At 39.7% G+C, this 17,876-nt stretch overlaps 2 protein-coding genes across 5 annotated transcripts; one reads left to right on the forward strand and one right to left on the reverse strand.

The window, feature by feature from the left end:
* The first annotated feature begins 53 nt into the window (after positions 1–53).
* Positions 54–7,468, forward strand: LOC133888113 (uncharacterized aarF domain-containing protein kinase At1g71810, chloroplastic). 4 transcript variants are annotated; one of them, XM_062328241.1, is made up of 21 exons: positions 75–606; positions 713–757; positions 855–893; positions 1,164–1,334; positions 1,777–1,929; positions 2,130–2,165; positions 2,813–2,856; positions 3,341–3,431; positions 3,520–3,561; positions 3,664–3,772; positions 3,898–4,012; positions 4,210–4,259; positions 4,411–4,489; positions 4,589–4,639; positions 4,780–4,921; positions 5,110–5,154; positions 5,471–5,578; positions 5,686–5,727; positions 6,261–6,443; positions 6,917–7,036; positions 7,151–7,468. In XM_062328241.1, the coding sequence occupies exons 1-21, from the start codon at positions 235–237 to the stop codon at positions 7,253–7,255; spliced, it is 2,142 nt and encodes a 713-aa protein (XP_062184225.1). In that variant the 5' UTR covers positions 75–234; the 3' UTR covers positions 7,256–7,468. The 4 variants fall into 4 exon arrangements, with proteins under 4 accessions (XP_062184227.1, XP_062184228.1, XP_062184226.1 ...); XM_062328242.1 differs by lacking the exon at positions 1,164–1,334 and having other exon boundaries at positions 74–606; XM_062328243.1 differs by lacking the exons at positions 6,917–7,036; positions 7,151–7,468 and having other exon boundaries at positions 54–606; positions 6,008–6,300.
* Positions 7,469–13,788: 6,320 nt separating this feature from the next.
* Positions 13,789–17,195, reverse strand: LOC133888151 (shikimate kinase 3, chloroplastic). Its single transcript, XM_062328293.1, has 10 exons — positions 16,719–17,195; positions 15,652–15,698; positions 15,479–15,533; positions 15,317–15,389; positions 15,123–15,210; positions 14,780–14,862; positions 14,574–14,703; positions 14,386–14,464; positions 14,209–14,273; positions 13,789–14,112 (listed from the first exon to the last, which is right to left on the reverse strand). The coding sequence occupies exons 1-10, from the start codon at positions 16,921–16,923 to the stop codon at positions 14,059–14,061; spliced, it is 879 nt and encodes a 292-aa protein (XP_062184277.1). The 5' UTR covers positions 16,924–17,195; the 3' UTR covers positions 13,789–14,058.
* Between the last annotated feature and the right edge of the window lie 681 nt (positions 17,196–17,876).

The raw sequence follows: 17,876 nt of genomic DNA on the forward strand, positions 1-17,876 counted from the left end.
CGGCGTGTCTCCTTCTGCACCCCCTGCGATGCGAGGCCGAGCCGCGCGTTCGGAGACGTCTTGTAAATTTGCACCGGAAAATGCTGCGCCACAAAAAATCACGTCCTCATAAACACCACTGCCTTTGGCGCCTAATCCCATCCCCACCCGCCTTCCAGTTTCGTCTCCCCCGCTCCAACTCCTCTCACAAATCTCTATTCCCAATTCGAATCCCGGAATCCTGCACGTCTCCAGATGCTTCTCCTCCCCCACCGCGCAGCCCCCGCCCCCGCTCTGCGAGGGAAGCCAGCCGTGCAGGCCACACCACCAAGGCGTCGGCCTCGCCGGCGACCGGTGCAGCCTCCCCTCGCCACTGCGCCCGCTTCCGTCGCGGTCAACTCCGACGAGGACGCCTTCACCAGGTGCTCCGGGTACCTGTTCGAGGAGGGCGTGGCCACCGAGGTGGAGCTCCCCACTGCCTACGACCTCCCTGGCATCGCCGCCGTGTACCGCCGCCGCCCGTTCCTCGTGCTCCGGCGCTCGCTGCAGATCGGCACCTCCTTCGGACGGTGGTTCGCGCTGCGGTACCTCGACCGCGTCAACGAGCGCTCCGACGACATGTTCGAGGTCCGTCTCACGCTACTTGATTTTGATCCACCCGCGCGATGCTTGATCCAATTCCTAGCCGTGCTTTGGTTAATCCAATGATTTGGTGTTGTCGTTGTCGTTGCAGCTTCGGGCGGCTCAGCTCAGGAGGATACTATTGGAACTTGGCCCGGTGTGTCACCGTTTCCAATGCATACTTGTTCATGTGTTCCTCCGTTCATGTGATGATCATTAACTGGTACTACGCGATGCCACTCTTTTGATTGCAGGCATTTGTGAAGATTGCGCAAGCAGTTTCATCACGACCGGTGAGGTTCACTAGCCATTGCATTTTCACCTATTGTGGTTGGAGGATTCAATATTAACTTTAATAGTTTGATGAAAGGAAACTAATGGATCTCAGATGTCTAACCATATGCCATCCTTAAACAGTAGCACTAATTCGACTTGGGTTTAAGTGTACTATTCTGGCAATATTACCTCTCTGTTACAAGTTTAGATAATTCATCGCCTATTCTCTTGTTACTTATTGTGTTGACTAATCGGTCAGGGGCAACCCCTTGCCCTGTTTGCTGAAGGACGTGATTCCACCTGCATACCTGGATGAACTCTCACTACTTCAGGACCGCATAGCACCATTTTCAACCGAGGTTGCTTTTAACATTATAGAAAATGAGCTTGGGCTGCCACTGGACATGATTTTCTCTGAGATATCACCAGAACCTGTTGCTGCTGCATCTCTTGGGCAGGTTCGATTGTTTACTACGTATTTTGTAGTGTCTTGAGGATTCGATTGGCTGCTCTTAGCAGCCTTTTGTGTTTCTAAGTAAGGAAGCCGAGCACAGTTGCATTTAGGTAGTTGAGTTTATCTGACTGTATCCTCTCTACATTAATGTTGCTGTTTGGACTTCGAACACAAAAGCTGATATGCAACTCAGTGTCAGTTTTGCTTGTTAACATTCGTTACCACATGTTTCCCTGAAGGAACAAAAAAGAATTAACTTAATGCTCTTGAAATTCGGGAGCAACTAAAAGCACGGTAGGATGGAAACCTGAAACTGCATGATGGTTCAGCCCCATATTTACCAGCCATGAAAAATTCAATTATTGGTGAAATGACAGTTCCTGGGGTGAATAATCAACTAATTTCATCTTGGATGATGCGACGTTTACTTTTCCTTATTGTTGTAGGTTTACCAGGCTAGGCTTCTTTCCAATGGGAAGCTCGTCGCTGTCAAAGTACAAAGACCTGGAGTTCAAGCAGCAATTTCATTGGATATCTTTATCTTGAGGTTCCTTGCTGGTTTTGCAAGGAAGGCTGCCAAGTTGAACACGGACCTTCCGGTAAGCCTGTGTCCTATTAGTTATCCATGTAATCAACTGAAGAATTTGTCTCTTTCAAAGATCAGAACGAAGCAACAAAACCAACAATAAGGAAATTCCTCTTTGAAAAAAAATCAACTATATTAATCCACATCATTTCTGTGGTGTCTATTCTATTTACTTGGTTTTTAATCATATATATTTGCTTATCTTATGTGCAGGCAGTGCTTGACGAATGGGCATCAAGCCTATTTCGGGTAACTTTTTCACACATGATAATATGATATATTATTTCTATGTAAACCTATATATACCAGTGTTATCCGTTTACTTCTGCTCATGTCAAATGCGAGGCAATGGATTTGCAATTTGGCTACAATGTTTGAAGGCATTGGCATGAGATGAGGTCAGATAGATCATAGAAGTATGGAAAGTACCATTAATTAGAGGCATGTAAAAGGATTCCCTTGAGAATGGTTTCATTGGCTATGTAGATGATAGCAGTTAGCTAGAAAAAAAGTTCATAGTTGAAAAAAATTATGGAGGGCAACATCCAAAATATTTTGTTTAATTTCAAGGTATTTTGTTGTTCTAGCATTATATGCAAAAGTTCACTAGGCTCAAGTAATTTGAAGTTTGCATCTGCAGTTATGGACACATGCAATACTACATATCCAAGGAAGAACATAAATATCAATCATTTTCCAATGCTACATTATTTGAAACTGTTACATTCATACGTTGATCAAGGATAAGTGTTATTATTCTGGATAGACTGCTCCTGTGACTAGCAGTTTTCTAGTTAGGGCTGTTGCCTGTTAGGTTGGTCAGCTATCTGATTAAAAAATCAGCTGCATATTCTTAGAGATTCACATTGAATACAGGTAAATCACATTTGATGCAGGAGATGGATTATAGAGCAGAAGCAAGAAATGGACTTAAGTTCAGGTTGAATTCTTAATTCACTAGACAAAGTCCAGTTCAGCATTGTCTATGATTAATTGTGATATTTTGGGAGAGAAAAATATACTCTTTTGATTCATTAGGTTACAGAGTAACATATACATTGTGACATGGGCCAAACAGGCCATGAGCCTTATGGGCCATATATATAATCTATACATATATACTTAACACCCCCTTCATTGAGAAATGCATGATGTTTTAGAATTTGAATGGTTAAACATCCTTAACTTCCACTGCAAGCATATGCAGGACTATTTAGACCGATCATATACCCATATGAAAATGGGACCATCACATTTATTTGAGAAATACTTTCAATATATAATATTTATATATTTTTAGTAAAGTATCTATTCATTACATTTTAGTAACATATTACTATGGAAATTGATGGTCAAAGTTGCCTATTGGAGATCATGTCTTATCATTGGATGGGTTCCTGAAATACCTTTTGTTTCTGCAACAGAGAATTGTATGGAAAATTTAGAGATGTGCTGGTTCCTGAAATGTATCTGGAACAGACTAGAAAGCGAGTCCTTATCATGGAATGGGTTGAGGTGCAATCTGCGATCTTATTCAACTGTCAGCAACCGAACATGCATGCAAAATTTGCAGTCTTTAATTCTACTTACTGTGATCTTGTAGGGAGAAAAGTTGTCAGAAGTTAGAGATCAATATTTGGTTGAGGTAAAGAAGGGCTTGTCAAAACTCAAATAAATCACGTAAAACTTGCGCTTCACTAAGTGCAATTGATCAGATAGATTTTGCTGGTGTATTTGTACCTCACAGGTTGGAGTATACTGTTCGCTTTCCCAGCTACTAGAATATGGATTTTATCATGCAGACCCACACCCCGGAAATCTTTTGCGTACAATTGATGGGAAGCTAGCCTACTTAGGTATAGTTATATTTTACTATCTCTGCACTTAAGGTTGCCCGTATCTAGTCCTGGGTAACTTTTGGGTTCCTAGTTTGCTTCTTTACCACCATTTCAACTAAATGTGACACGTTATTTGTTAATAGATTTCGGAATGATGGGAGAATTCCGACAAGAACTTCGTGACGGATTTATCGAAGCTTGTCTTCATCTTGTTAACCGTGATTTTGATGCTTTAGCAAAAGATTTTATAACTCTTGGGTAAGAAAATTACACTGAATTGATACAAATTAGTTTGTATGTTAACTTCCTGAGGTTTTCACACATCAGGTTGTTTCTCAGTTATCAGTATATGACAGGTTAGGTTTGTGAAGTAGGGTCAATTTATACTAAGAACCTTTTTCTCCCTGATGTTACCATACCCAGTAAATGCAACTTGTCTTTTATATGTCTTGCAGTTTGCTTCCTCCAACTTCTCAGAAGGGTGAAGTCACAAAGGCATTGACAGGTACTCCAGTTCCAGATGAATGCTGGAAATGTTTAAGTAACTCAGATTTGGTTGATCCAAGCTGTGCTAATCTCGAATTTGCAGATCAGGAGTCATTTTATAATATTTGTCCAATTGGCATAAATATCCTACATTTTGATATTTGTCCCAGGTGTATTTGAGAATGCTGTTAACAGAGGAGTTCAAAATATAAGCTTTGGAGATCTGTCAGGGAATCTTGGACGAACAATGTACTAATCTAGCTTGCATAGCACCATTCTTCTAAGAAAAAAAAGGGCTCTCAATGCACTATAAGTTTCTGTCATTAACTAGAGCTAACGTTGTTTCAGGTATAAATTCAAGTTCCAGATACCTTCGTACTTTTCTCTTGTAATTCGAAGGTAATGAGTTTGTTTGCAAATAAGCAAAATGCTACTCTAACAAATTTTGCAGACAGGCAGATGCTTTAAAATATTTGCACTGCCTAACATGTCTGAATTTTTTGTTCTTCTTATGAGATGCTTAACATGTGATTTTTCAGCCTTGCTGTCTTGGAAGGTATTGCGATCAGCTTTAATCCAAACTATAAAGTGTTGAGCAGTTCATACCCATGGATTGCGAGAAAAGTTCTCACTGACAACTCACCAAATCTTCGATCGACTTTGCAGACTCTTCTTTATAAGGTTGATTTTACATTTGTATTTTTGGACAATTTTAAATCGTGTTTACTGTTTTGGTTTTGATCGTGCTAACAAGTTTACTTAGCATTACATTCGTTTTCAGGTTTCCTATGTTATGCCCAAGATTGTCTACTGTAAATTCTGTCAGCTTGACTATCATCTTATTCTTTTTTCAACTAAAATTTGTACAGGATGGCGCTTTCCAAATTGACCGCCTGGAATCTTTATTAACTGAGGTTGGTTTCTTTCATTCCATGCTTTACGTGTATGCTGCTTAAGTGCTTATCCCATCCAACGCAGTTGTTTTGAGTTATATGAGATGACGCGAATAAAGATTTCACTGTTTGAAACTTGATGTAAATCTTCCTTTCTAACATGTGGAAGAAACCAACCTATTCCAGTCATTGGTAATAATAATTTGATTCGTATATTCATTTGGGTTTTATCTTTAAACAAAATGGCTAAAGCTTTAGCTCTCATTCATTTCATTAGATTATGAAACTTGTGGTATCTATTTCTGAGCATATTCTCATTGCACGGTTCTTTTTACAGTCGCTTAGGGCCAGAACAGAGCAGTCATTGGTCAGAAATCAGCAAGAAGATGTTGATAGTACGAGATATGCGATTAAGCAAGTCTTGTCATTCACACTCACTAAACAGGTAGGATCAAACTAGGCTAATAGCTCTTTGATACTGAACTTTTCATCATAATCAAATAAGATTGAACTTGGCAGTTGAATATATGAAGCTCTGTGCTCTCTTTACAGGGTGCCTTTGTGAAGGATTTACTTCTTCAGGAGATTGCAAAGGTAGTAGACTGCGAAAGGCACAATTACCATATTTAATTAGCTTGATCGTCATAATATTTGGAAAATCCATAGCATCTAATGGTTCTAACTTCTAAATATTTAAACATCTACCAAAAGCATTTAAATAGGTTGCAAAGACAATTCATTTGTGAGTTTCTTATTCAACATAGGTCAATCTAACAGCTTCGAATTCACTTTTGGACATTCTATGCCATGAATGCTGACAAGGAAGGCATCAGATAGTATATAGTTTGTTCTCAAAATCAGTAAATTTGTTCAGGGGAGTTCTAAAAATTGGTATCGAGCTTTGCAGTCAAGGCAGAAATACCATCCTGTTGTTCCAAATAATGCAGAATTTCAAAAAACATGCCTTCTCGTTCTGCCTCCTTTGGGTCTCAATAAACTTTGATTCACTTTCAGCAGATAAGGATTCTTCTTGTGGCATTATTCATGTTTTCTTAAAATGAATTTGCATACCTGTTTTGTTAGGAATACTTTCTGGCTATGCGCCCTCAAGCATTTAGTGTTTGCAGGGAATAGATGCACTTGGAGTAGCCACATTAAGCTCTGCAACATCTGCAGCGGCCTCCAGATTGCCATTTGCTGGTGGTCCATCCCCATCACCCTCACTGGACGACGAGGATGTCACTAACTTGAGAAATCTATATCGCCTTCTACTTTTATCTAAGGTTCCTCAGACGGAAAATTCATCTGCTGTAAGTAAAATTTTCGATAGACCTCATTTCAAGTTTCATAATTCAAATATGTGGAGGGGATGCAAAAAAACACTATCAGGTTATAACCAAGTAGTTGACGATATTACATTTTAAAGAATAGAAGTTAGATACTAACAAAAATAATGAAGTTCCTTAATATAGTCTTCTCAAATCGAAGTGGCGGGGTGATTTCAGATTTGAATGTCATATTATGAGTCCAACAACTTTACAGTTTTCTGTACATGTACTGGTCCTGTTAATAAACTAAAATACCATGTGTTGACTGGGTGCTTTAAGCATCAGATTACATATGAATATATGATTCATGAAAAGTATGCATACATTATGTTGTGGACTATCAATATCCCATCTTCTCTTACATGAGTTAAATGACTCAGAAGATCTATTGCATCACAAGATTTACAACTTTTGCTTTGAGCCTTTGTTCTTTTTGTTCATTCTAAGTTTTGCAGATTCCTGGAAATAACAGTACCATAGAGAAGGAAGGTGGTAGCACAAATGAAATTCCTCTTGCGCTATATGAAATGACATCTCTGCCAGAATTTTGGTCAGTTCTTTCCATCATTTCTGAGGTGAGTCAGACATACAAGTTCGATGAGACTATTTTTGAAATTCACATGACACATAATTTGTAACTTCTAGGCTCCATACTAATGCTTATTTGTGTATATCCTTCTCCAATGAAGCTTCCACCGGAGTCCCAACATCAGTTGCTTCTCCTGCCAGCGGATTTAACTAATCGTGTTTTATCTCGGGCTTTTGCAAGAACCATTAGAAGAATGTTCATATAAAGCTAAATGTACAACTTTTCGGTCTGTGCTTCTTCAAAGGTTTTTGTATAACTTTTCTTTTGAATCACTGCTAGAAGACGAGGGTTTTTTCATTCAATAGCATACTAGCATATACTGTAGAATTCAAGATCAATATAGATTTTAGAAATACTGCATTACTATGTACATATTTTCAAACAAAAAGAAGCCCCATAAACGGCCCTTTTTTATGTCCATATGGTGTGAGGTAGGGGCCTCCGGTCTGGTGCAGCTGGTTGGAGTGTAATGCATTTGGGTCTTGGTAGCTGGTCATTTATTTAGTTCAGTGGCGAGCCATGTAATCAGTTTAGAAAAGAGTTCGCGTGTGTGGGTGTGAGTTTTGTTTAGAGTGTGTTGATTTTGTTGTTTGTTTTTTGAACTTTTTTCTTCTATCTTAATGCAATTATACGCGACTTAACTGCGTGTTTGAGAAAAAAAAATAGTGTACCACAAACTTTAAGTTAAACCCGTGTCATGATAAAAATAACACTGCAGCACTGGAGTTTGCTTTGAAAGCATGAATTCATGTAGATCTGGTTTTGTTTCACAATCTATATGATACAGAGAAATAGCAAAATAGCATGTTATAACCTAATGCCCATCGACCATTCATTAAGATAAATAACTGCAGGAATGAGATTGGCGACTAGAGTAGGGGTGAATAGGCGTATCAATAAATTTCTTATAGGGGTGAATAGGTGTATCAATAAATTTCTTGTGAAATTGATAGTCTTCTCCTATCTAGATCACCCAACACCTTAAAACTCAAGTAGAAGCAAAATTTGAGAGAAGTTTTAACAAGAGAATTGAGGCAATACAACTCTACGGATGGTATATGAACCATATTTTACATTTAAGATCAATCTATACGTCTTAACACTTAAAAAATCACAAGTATAAAAAAAAGAACAATGAGCAATGAAACCATTCAAGTTGATTGTCTAGAGGTAAGTGAATTTAAGAACTTATCATATAAGCGTGTGTATATGAATTTTATGCCTCCAGCAACAAAAAGAATGACCTTAAAAGGTGCTGAAATTTCAGCCCAAAAACCAAAACGAAAATCAAAATCGGAAAGAAAAAAACTTGCACACAAGATAAGAGAACCAAGAGAGAGAAACTAGTAGGGGAATTCAAACATATGAAACAAAATAAACTTCATACTCAAAAAGACCAGTCCTATTTTAGACGGATTATAAAGATTTTCCTATTAAAACTCTCACATATTACATAGGGTGCACTTATCTTCCTCTCCACTAAAACTTTATCTTCCTCTCCACTAAAACTCTAGCACAATGCTCTCATATAGGTGATATAAGGGACTCAAATGGCTGGTTCAACCTCTCCTGTAGCTATACCCCTCTATTTATAGGCCTAGGAAACTTGACTCTCAAGTTTTCTAGTTTTTTTACAAAATATCTTTCTCTTTAGTACACTTATATCTACTATCGAATGTATTTTAGTCTATTTTCTTCTCTATTCATCGAATAGCTGTGACACCTTTACGACTTAGTTTCGCCTCGATGCAAGTTTCGTGATAGTGCAACGTACTCCTACAGTTTTTCCACGGTTTTGAGGTCAAATCGCAAATCCCTAGCACACTTCTCAAAGTGTGACTAACCGTCACTTACTTCCACCTAAAGCTAGTGCTCCGATGATAACGCGTGTCTTCCGTCTTGCGATCTTGACCACCGGTAAATCTCTCTTGCTCCTGATCTCTTGGGCAGCCTTGTCACTTACACCGGCATCCCCCTTTGCTTGACTTTGTCAACACGTCATCTTCATTCTTCGTTTCATACTTTGCTTGATCTTCATGTATATAACTAGGATCACCCTTGACTCTGTCCGATCCTTCCTGATCGTCCGGCATCAAGCATCAGTTTAGCCCCGATCACCTATCGTCGACTGCCAAGTTGCATCAGTCACCTGCACATCTTGAAATAAGCAAGCACATTTCTCCATACTCCAAAACATCTCCAGGTTAGCATTAAATTAAAGTTTTCAACTCAGAGCACATCCTGCAGAAAACGTGAACACCGGATGTTCCGATGTGTTATGCTCCTGAACATTGAACCATCCGATGAGTGTAACATTATTTTTTTCTAGGAAAACTTTGCTCTCTGCAAGAAAAGATCTGGTAAAAGTTTTCGGTGATCTCATATCCATCACCCGATAATTTGATATGTGTCAATCCACCGAATCACCCTTCTGCAACCTCTCTGCAACAAAAGGTCCGGTGCATTCTCCGATGTTCAAAATCTCAGCACTGGATTATCCGACATACATAATCAAACTTGGCGCAAAAAATCTCCTCTCTGCAGAAAATACTCATGTGCTCTCAAAGTCCATCACCGCACCATCTGGTGTTTGCTTTTATTTCTGCTTTAGCACTTAAAATGCTCCGGTGATACCCTCCAGTGTAGCCACCACACTCACCGGACCTTTCGGTGCATTGATCTCCAATTTCATCCAAAAAATTGCTCTCTGTAAGAAATAGTCCTGTGAGTATACACTGCTCATACCAGAACATCCGATGTTCACACAAGAACAAGCATCTATAAGTACATGCTAACTAAGTTCAAGACACATCAACTATTGTCAATGCCTCATCACGTGTAAACCAAGGCACTTCTCCACTTGTTTTCTCAATCTTCACCTTGATAAGTGCATTGACAACCCTCAAAATACAAAGATTTGGAATAAAAGAAGTAAAGCACATCTAAGTGACCAAAAACTCGAAAAAGAGTAAACACAAATCACTTGGTATAAGATAGATTGCAAAAAATCGAAGATAGACAAAGACAGGCCAAAATCAAGAAAAGCTCAAAAACAAATGCTCTTTCTCGATGAATGCACATTTTTCATTTTTTAAGATTTGTTGTAAATTTTCTCATTTCTCCTCCTTTGTAGTATATCCTCTTTTTTGTGCATATACTCTTCCCTTTGGTAATACAAACATCAAAGACAAAATATTATGCAATGCATAAACAATCAATCCTAGTGGGCTTTCACAAGTATACCACTAAGCATTTGCATATGCTAGAAATATCAAAAGGGCTCTGGAAAGGAGAGGATGGATCTTATAATTGCACAGAGGCTCAAAAAAAGATAGTAACACAAGAACATGAAGCTTGACAAGCTAAATCTAAAGAGTTAGTTGACACATTTAATTTTACATAGCTGAATCATGTGCAAGGTGACTACCACATAAGTGTCCACTCGTGCCGAGGCAATACATGCATTAAGAAGTAGCTAACTTCAATCTCAATCTAGGCAAACAAACATTCTTGATAGTAGGCTTTGCAAACGCTCATATATGAAATTAAGACTTAGTTAGATCAAGTGATTAAAATAAAATTGATTATTTAGGCACATTTCTTTCATTTTTTTTATCCTCAAGTGACTCTTATCCAAGTAAAGTGTCACTGGGTATGACAAACGTCTTGAGGCTTTAAGACAATCGTATTGGATCACATTTGAGCACATGATACTTTAACTCACCAGAATATTCATATTTTCACAGCGAAACAAGTTTTCACATGATCAAGTCAAATAATGTCTTTGCGACACAAGGAGCACATGTTCCCTCAAGGTTCTGTCTTGAGTTAAATATTTGATAAAGACAGAAAATATAGTACAATGTTCCACAATTCATAATCTTGAATCAAGAAGCCTAGAGCAAGATATCCATCAAGCTAGTCTTAACATAAGTATTGACTAAGCTAAAGCAATTACGAACATAGTGATCAAGAATGTAGCATTTTATAGTCTATATTATTCATAAAATTACCAAATTTTATCTTAAGGAAATCTAGCTTGCTTGAAATGTATCATGTCAAAGAATCAAGAGGAGTCTAAGATTAAGAACTTGCTCCACACAACTACTCAATTTAGTCCAAATTCAAGTGTAGCAACCGAAAATGCTAAAGACATATAAGTCAAAACTCAACTACTATAATTTTCTTACATAATAAAACGTAATGCAAATGCAACAAAAGTAGGATACAATATGTACAAATGATAACTTCCTCTCACACAATGCTATAGGGATGACACACACCAAGTTGTCCTCTCAAATAGGCAAATTAGCATATAGAGGCTTGATGAATATATTGGCTAGCTAGTGTTGGGTATATATGTAGCTCAACTCAATGTCTAACTTCTCATTGCGATCTCTTAAAAAGTGAAACCTCACATCTATGTGTTTGATTATGTAGTGTTGAACTGGGTTGTTGGCTAAGCCTATGGCATTGGTGTTGTCACACAAAAGTGGCATGCTCTTAAAATTCAACCTAAAATCACTCAAAGTAGCAACCATTCATAAAATTTATGAGTAATAGCTAGCAACAGCTACATATTTAGCTTAAGTAGTAGACTACGCAACGCTAGACTGTTTGTGAGAAGACCAACACATAAGAGAAGTACTCAAGAAGTGACACCAGATGTACTTTTCCTGTCAATTCTACAACCAGCAAAATCTGCATCCGAAAAACCTCGAAGAGAAAGCGAAGAGGAAGCAGAAAACCAAAGCACATACTTGAGAGTGTGCTTGAGGTACCTCCGAATGCGTTTCACCACTTGGTGGTGAGATATCCTCGGTGAAGCCTGAAAGCGAGCACACAAGCAGACGTCGAATTGGATGTCGGGTCTTGTCGTTGTCAAGTACAAGAGAGAGTCGATCATGCTCCTGTACTCCCGTTAGTCCACCTCCTCGTCATCTTCATCTAGATCAAGCACGGTCGAGGTAGTCATCGGTGTTGCCAAGGGTTTCACATCACTCATGTCGAACTTCTTCAGCAAATTCTTGGTATACTTTGTCTTGTGGACGAATGTATCTTGCTTGCATTGCTTGATTTGTAGCTCAAGGAAGAAGTTGAGCTCGCTCATCATCGATATCTCGAATTCCCTACTCATAGTTTCTCGTTACCTTCTCATCTAGATCTCCGATTATCATGTGTGGAGGGTGTCGTCGCTGAATGTATTGAGTGGCCTCACGCCTAGAAGTGAACTCCCCCTCAACCTGTGTTAGTGCAGGCTCGAGAGCAGCTGAAGTGGAAGTATACGCTGCAGGACCCTCTACTGGAGGAGAAGAGGCAGGTGTTAGCTCTGAAGCAGGTGTGGTCGAGGGGAGTAGTGGATCATCCTCTTCCTCACCGAGAAATAGAAGGTCGCCATCTACAAAGGTGCACTTACTCATCTCCTGATCACCTCTATTTATAGGCCTAGAAAACTTGACCCCAAGTTTCCTAACTTTTTGCCAAAATATTATTCCCTTGTAGTACACTTCTATCTACCATCGAGGATATTTTAATCTATTTTCTTCTGCATTTATCGAACGGCCGCGGCACCTTTACAACTTAGCTTTGTTCGACGCAAGCTTCGCAATGGTGCCACGTACTCCTCCAGTCCTCCCACGGTTTTGAGGTCAAACTATGAATCCCTAGCACGCTTCTCAAAGTGTGATTAGTCGCCATTTGCTTCTACCTGAAGCTAGTGCTCCGATAATGACGCGTGTCCTCCGTCTTGCGACCTTGACCACCAGAAAGTCTATCCTATTCCCGATCTCTCAGGCCGTCTTGTCACTTGCACTGGCACCCCCTTTGTTTGACTTTGTCAATATGCTATCTTCATCCACAATTTCATATTTTGCTTGACCTTCATGTGTACATCTACGATAACTCTTGACTTCGTCCGGATCTCCTTAATCGTTCGGCACCAAGCACCGGCTTAGCCCCGATCACCCGTCGTCGATCGCCAAATTGCATCCGTCACCTGCACACCTTGAAACAAGCAAACACATTTTTCCACACTCTAAAATATCTCCAGATTAGCATTAAATTAAAATTTACAACTCAAAGCACATCCTGCAGAAAACGTGAACACCGGATGTTCCGGTGTGTTCTGCTCCTGAACATCGGACCATCCGGTGAGTGTAACATTATCTGTTCCAGAAATTTTTTACTCTCTGTAAGAAAAGGTCTGATGAAAGCTTCGGTGATCTCATGTCCATCATCGGATAATCCGGTGTGTGCCAATCTACCGAACCACCCTTCTGCAACCTCTCTGCAACGAAAGGTCTGATGCATTCTCCAGTGTTCACAATCTCAGTACCGGACTATCCGGCGTACATAATCAAACTTGGCGTCAAAAATCTCCTCTCTGTAGAAAATACTCTGGCACTCTCAAAGTCAATCACTAGACCATCTGTTGTTTGCTTTCATTTCTACTTCAGCACTGAAAATGCTCTGTTGATATCCTCCGGTGTAGCCATCACAATCACCGGACCTTCTGGTGCATTGATCTCCAATTTTGCCTAAAAATTGCTCTCTGCAAGAAATAGTCCGGCGAGTATACACTGTCCACACCAGAATTTCTGATGAACACCGGAATATTTGATGTTCATATCGAAACTTACGGTGTGTGTAACGTACATAGAAGAATTCACCAATTCTGAACAACTCTAACTTGAGTTAGACATAAAAAAAACAAGCATCCACAAACACATACTAACCAAATTCAAGATACATCAACTATTATTAATACCTCGTTATATGCAAACTAATGCACTTTTCTACTTAGTTTCTCAATAACAAATGGAAATTATTTTAACTGAAAGTTATTTACTTATTCGTTTACACACGTAGAAACTCAAATGACCCTCTTCCATGTTGGGTGAAACAACAACCTAATGCTACTGTAAAAAAGAGTCTTATGCAAAGGTATATGTACAATAAAACAAACAGGAGCCATATGTTGTCAGTGTCCTTTTCCCCCACCAACAAGCGTCAGTTTCTGACCATGGCCTTCTCAGTAAGAAAGCTTTCCAGCTTTAGCAATGCCTGAATGAGTCGAGGTAAAAAGAATTTCAGTTAGGATTAGTTGTGAAGGTCAGTTCAGCCAAGGCAGAACAGGAAGACAATAGAAGTTCAGGATACCTCAATGGCAATCGCACTAGGAGTAAGTACCGTGACATCATTATATCCCTGTTTTAATGCAATATCTGCATCGAATTATGTGAATCGGTAACTTATATGCTGAATATAGACGAAGCATCAGAAGGTAAACAAGATTATATATAGTGAATGTTGTTACTGAACATTATAGAAACCTACGTTCAAGTGAAACTCTGGCATCAGCATTAGCATATGAGTCCATTCTTTGCTCAAAAAGTGCTGTGAGTTTCGCATAAGCCTGCATCAGAAAACAAGAGGTCATTAGCACTGTTTTCGTTACCAAAATAGAATGGAGCTCAAGAGCTCACATGTCAGATGATAATAATAATAGGAGCATCAGTAGCTACCTTTGCGTAAGGGTCACCAGGTTCCTGATGCAAGAGGGGCCGCGAAGCGGTTCCCACGGCAGCAATCCTTCTTGCTAGTGCATCCAGTGGAACATCTAACCACACAGTCAGCCCTTTCCTCATGTAACTCCTGCAAATTTCACAGTAAACCTTAGTGAGCATTGGTTTTGAAGAGCAACCTCAGGTTAGTTTATCACTTCCAGTACCAATTGATTGGTCGGACCACGGCACCACCTCCAGTTGCAACAACTAATCGATGCATTGATGACAAATCCCTTAGGACCCCACTCTTGAGAAGTTGAATGAAACAAGAGGATGTCAGAAAAAGTTGCTTATCAGGTACAGAGGTACTACGTCAATAGGAGGTTAATGCTGTCAGCCACTGCTTGATAACATCATTTAAATCTGAGGTGGGGAACTGCCAATTCCATCTTCCAAGAAAGAAAAAAGAATGGCTTGCAGACTTGGAGTCTTTTCCCCAAACCTTCAACCCTCAATAGGAAATAAATAAATAAATCTCATCATGTTTAGAGAAACAGACATATGTACCTCATTATCTCTGAAGAATGCTTCACTATGGAGCTGAAAGATCTCAGCAACAGATGGCATACCAACAGCTTTCTCTACCAACTTATCACTGTAATAGGAATGTGCCAATAACATTAAAAAACCATAAGCAAAAAGGTTACTTCAAGATATTGGTTGACAGTTGCTGACAATAATTATCAGAGAGAAATGCAAACCTGTCAAAGAATGAATAACCTAATACTTCGGCCAAGATCTTCCCAACTGTAGTTTTGCCTGAACCCATCATTCCTGTATATCAAAGTTACACAAATATCATATATGCATTGCAACATGATGGGATGCACTTAGGCTTGAACTGAAGCAGAGTCAAAACTAACCAACTAGATAAACACATCGGCCATCCAAGTAAGGGAGAACATCCTGGGCTTTTTGCTGGAGTTGACATGGACGTCAGTTATATTAACAAAAAAAAAAGCCGGTTGATGTATTTCCTCAATTAAAGAAAATCGGCACTACATTATTTCTTATTCATAAAAAAAAAATTCCTCACCTGTAGTATGAGAGCTTCATCAGCAGAGTAATGGACCTTTTCAGTACCTGCAAGCCATGCGTTATTATGCGTACCATATCTCAACCGTTTAGTATGCTCTGAATTGTAAGTTGAATAAAAGTAAAGCCAGAACGCCTCGTCCTCTATTTTTTCCTAGCATGCAAATTACAGAGTATTGCCTCTTTGGACTGTTCTGGAGTTACAACCGCACACTAGTGCCAAAAATAATGCTTATAAATTTGTTAATCGGTTAATTTTTAAGTGCCTTTGTGAGTTACAAAATATGATGGGCTTGTTTTCTGATCGTTTATTTTGCTTGTTGATGTAAGTATTAGCTTTTGCATATGCTTGAAGTCAGTTTGTGTAATTTTTGTTTCCGCTGTAACGCACGGTTACTCAACTAGTAGTTCTAAAAACCACATAGTTGCACGAAAAAGATCAACCTAACACGGACGGGATCAACCGTTAACATTCTATGGAGCCAATGATCCTAAACACAAAGTAGCTTTATCTTCCTTTAAAAAATACAAAACAGCTTAATCACTGTGATTAGGTTTGTGTCCATTTCAGTGGCTACTTGTAGCTGATGACTGACGTTGGAACGGCAATACGTTCTAGAAAAAAGATGTTTTAACGACCATGTCCTAGAGGGTCCTCACCCAATCCTAAGATATCCGTATCTAATTTTTTTTTCTCGAATCAGACATCCCAAATGTGGTAACACTCATCCTAACTGCACCCCTACACCTAAGTAGCCGGCGGTATGGGAAACGGTATGGCAACACTCCAGCCTGTCCAATTTCTGCCCCCTCCCTTAGCTGCCTCGTGTCGGTGTGTGAAGCGTGCCATGCGACTCATGCCAACAGCTGTTGGCCTGTTGCAGATACGTATCCCTTCCCGCCGCAAAAACCAATAGAACAAAAATAACTGACCACCCGAATCTAATATAATTTTAGTGATGCATGCAACCAAAGTTACAATAGCAATTGGCATCAAATCATATCACGACCAATCGATTTCTTGATAACAACTGCAAGATAACCTAAAGGGGCAACTGAACTACTTGCCTGGCGATTTCTTGCAGCACGAAACTTTCAACTTTGCAGCACGGACCGGATCCTTCCTCCTCCAAGGATCCGTTCCCAGAACCAGCCTTTGCGGCTGCTTCTCCGCTGGGAACCTCACCGGGACTCTCGCAGAGGAAGGGCCGTGCTGCATCTCGAGCCTGGCCCAGGCACGGGGCTGTGCCCGGATGCCCACGCTCGCCTCCATCTCCTCTCGACCCGACCGGACGCGGAGACGGGCTTGTGGAAGGAGGCCCAGCCGCTCAGGTGAGGGCTACTCGTGTTAGATGTGACTGGTGGAGCTGGAGCCGGATACGGCGGCCATCGCAGGGTAATGGAGACGGCGCCGGCGGCCGGTGGCGCCGGCGGCGGATGAAGAGGGTGGTCTCCGGGCGGAGACGATCGAGAGCAGAGACAAATTTAAGGAGGTGCAAACCGGTGCCCTGCGAGGCTTTTATATACTGGCGGTCGTAAGTTTCGTTTCGAAGTGCTTGGTTTCTTGTCGCGGAGCCCGGCACGTTTTGAGAATTATAGGAACAGAAAAGGTTCGTTTTACTACCCAATCTATTTGGTTCGTCCGCTTAACATTCCATATAAAGTTTTGACTTATTTAACTCCCCGTAGTTATTTAAATTGGTCCAATTTACCCTCATCATAAAATTTGTCTTATTTTTTCTCCTCATACAAGTTGTGTTTTAACTTCAAAAATTGTATGGTGATATCTGGCATCATACCCTATTTTATAAAAATATATCAGACTTTTTCGTGGTTATTTTCATATATTGAAAGCATCTAATACTTAGTTTAACCGCCGAGATATGAAAATGTATGAAAAATAATAACAAAAAATATGTTTGAATATTCTTCTTGTATAGGCTATGATGTCATCTGCAAAAAATTGAATTTAAAAATTAACTTGTATATGGAGAAATAAAAACACAAATTTCATTAAGGTGAATTGACCCAATTTAAATAGTTTGAGTGAGTAAAACGAGCTGAAATTTTGTTAAGTGGGTCAAATAGACAAAGTGAATTGTTTGGGCAGTAAAATAGACTTTATTCGGAAGGAACTCTAGTCCACTCTAAATAGATTTAGACACTCTAAATAGATTTTACTCCTTAATTTAACGATGATAAACAAGAAAGAAAATTCAAAATGCA

Source organism: Phragmites australis, chromosome 13, assembly GCF_958298935.1.
Source record: "Phragmites australis chromosome 13, lpPhrAust1.1, whole genome shotgun sequence".
In the NCBI taxonomy this organism is placed as follows: Eukaryota; Viridiplantae; Streptophyta; class Magnoliopsida; order Poales; family Poaceae; genus Phragmites; species Phragmites australis.

Excerpts from the sequence above, each read along its gene's own strand:
- LOC133888113 (XM_062328241.1), top strand. The coding sequence starts at position 235 with ATGCTTCTCCTCCCCCACCGCGCAGCCCCCGCCCCCGCTCTGCGAGGG. Across the intron at positions 3,773-3,897 it reads TGGGAAGCTAGCCTACTTAG|ATTTCGGAATGATGGGAGAA; the intron begins GTATAGTTATAT and ends ATTTGTTAATAG. Across the intron at positions 4,013-4,209 it reads AAAGATTTTATAACTCTTGG|TTTGCTTCCTCCAACTTCTC; the intron begins GTAAGAAAATTA and ends TATGTCTTGCAG.
- LOC133888151 (XM_062328293.1), bottom strand. The coding sequence starts at position 16,923 with ATGGAGGCGAGCGTGGGCATCCGGGCACAGCCCCGTGCCTGGGCCAGG. Across the intron at positions 14,704-14,779 it reads GTGGTCCGACCAATCAATTG|GAGTTACATGAGGAAAGGGC; the intron begins GTACTGGAAGTG and ends TGAAATTTGCAG. Across the intron at positions 14,113-14,208 it reads CTAGTGCGATTGCCATTGAG|GCATTGCTAAAGCTGGAAAG; the intron begins GTATCCTGAACT and ends CGACTCATTCAG.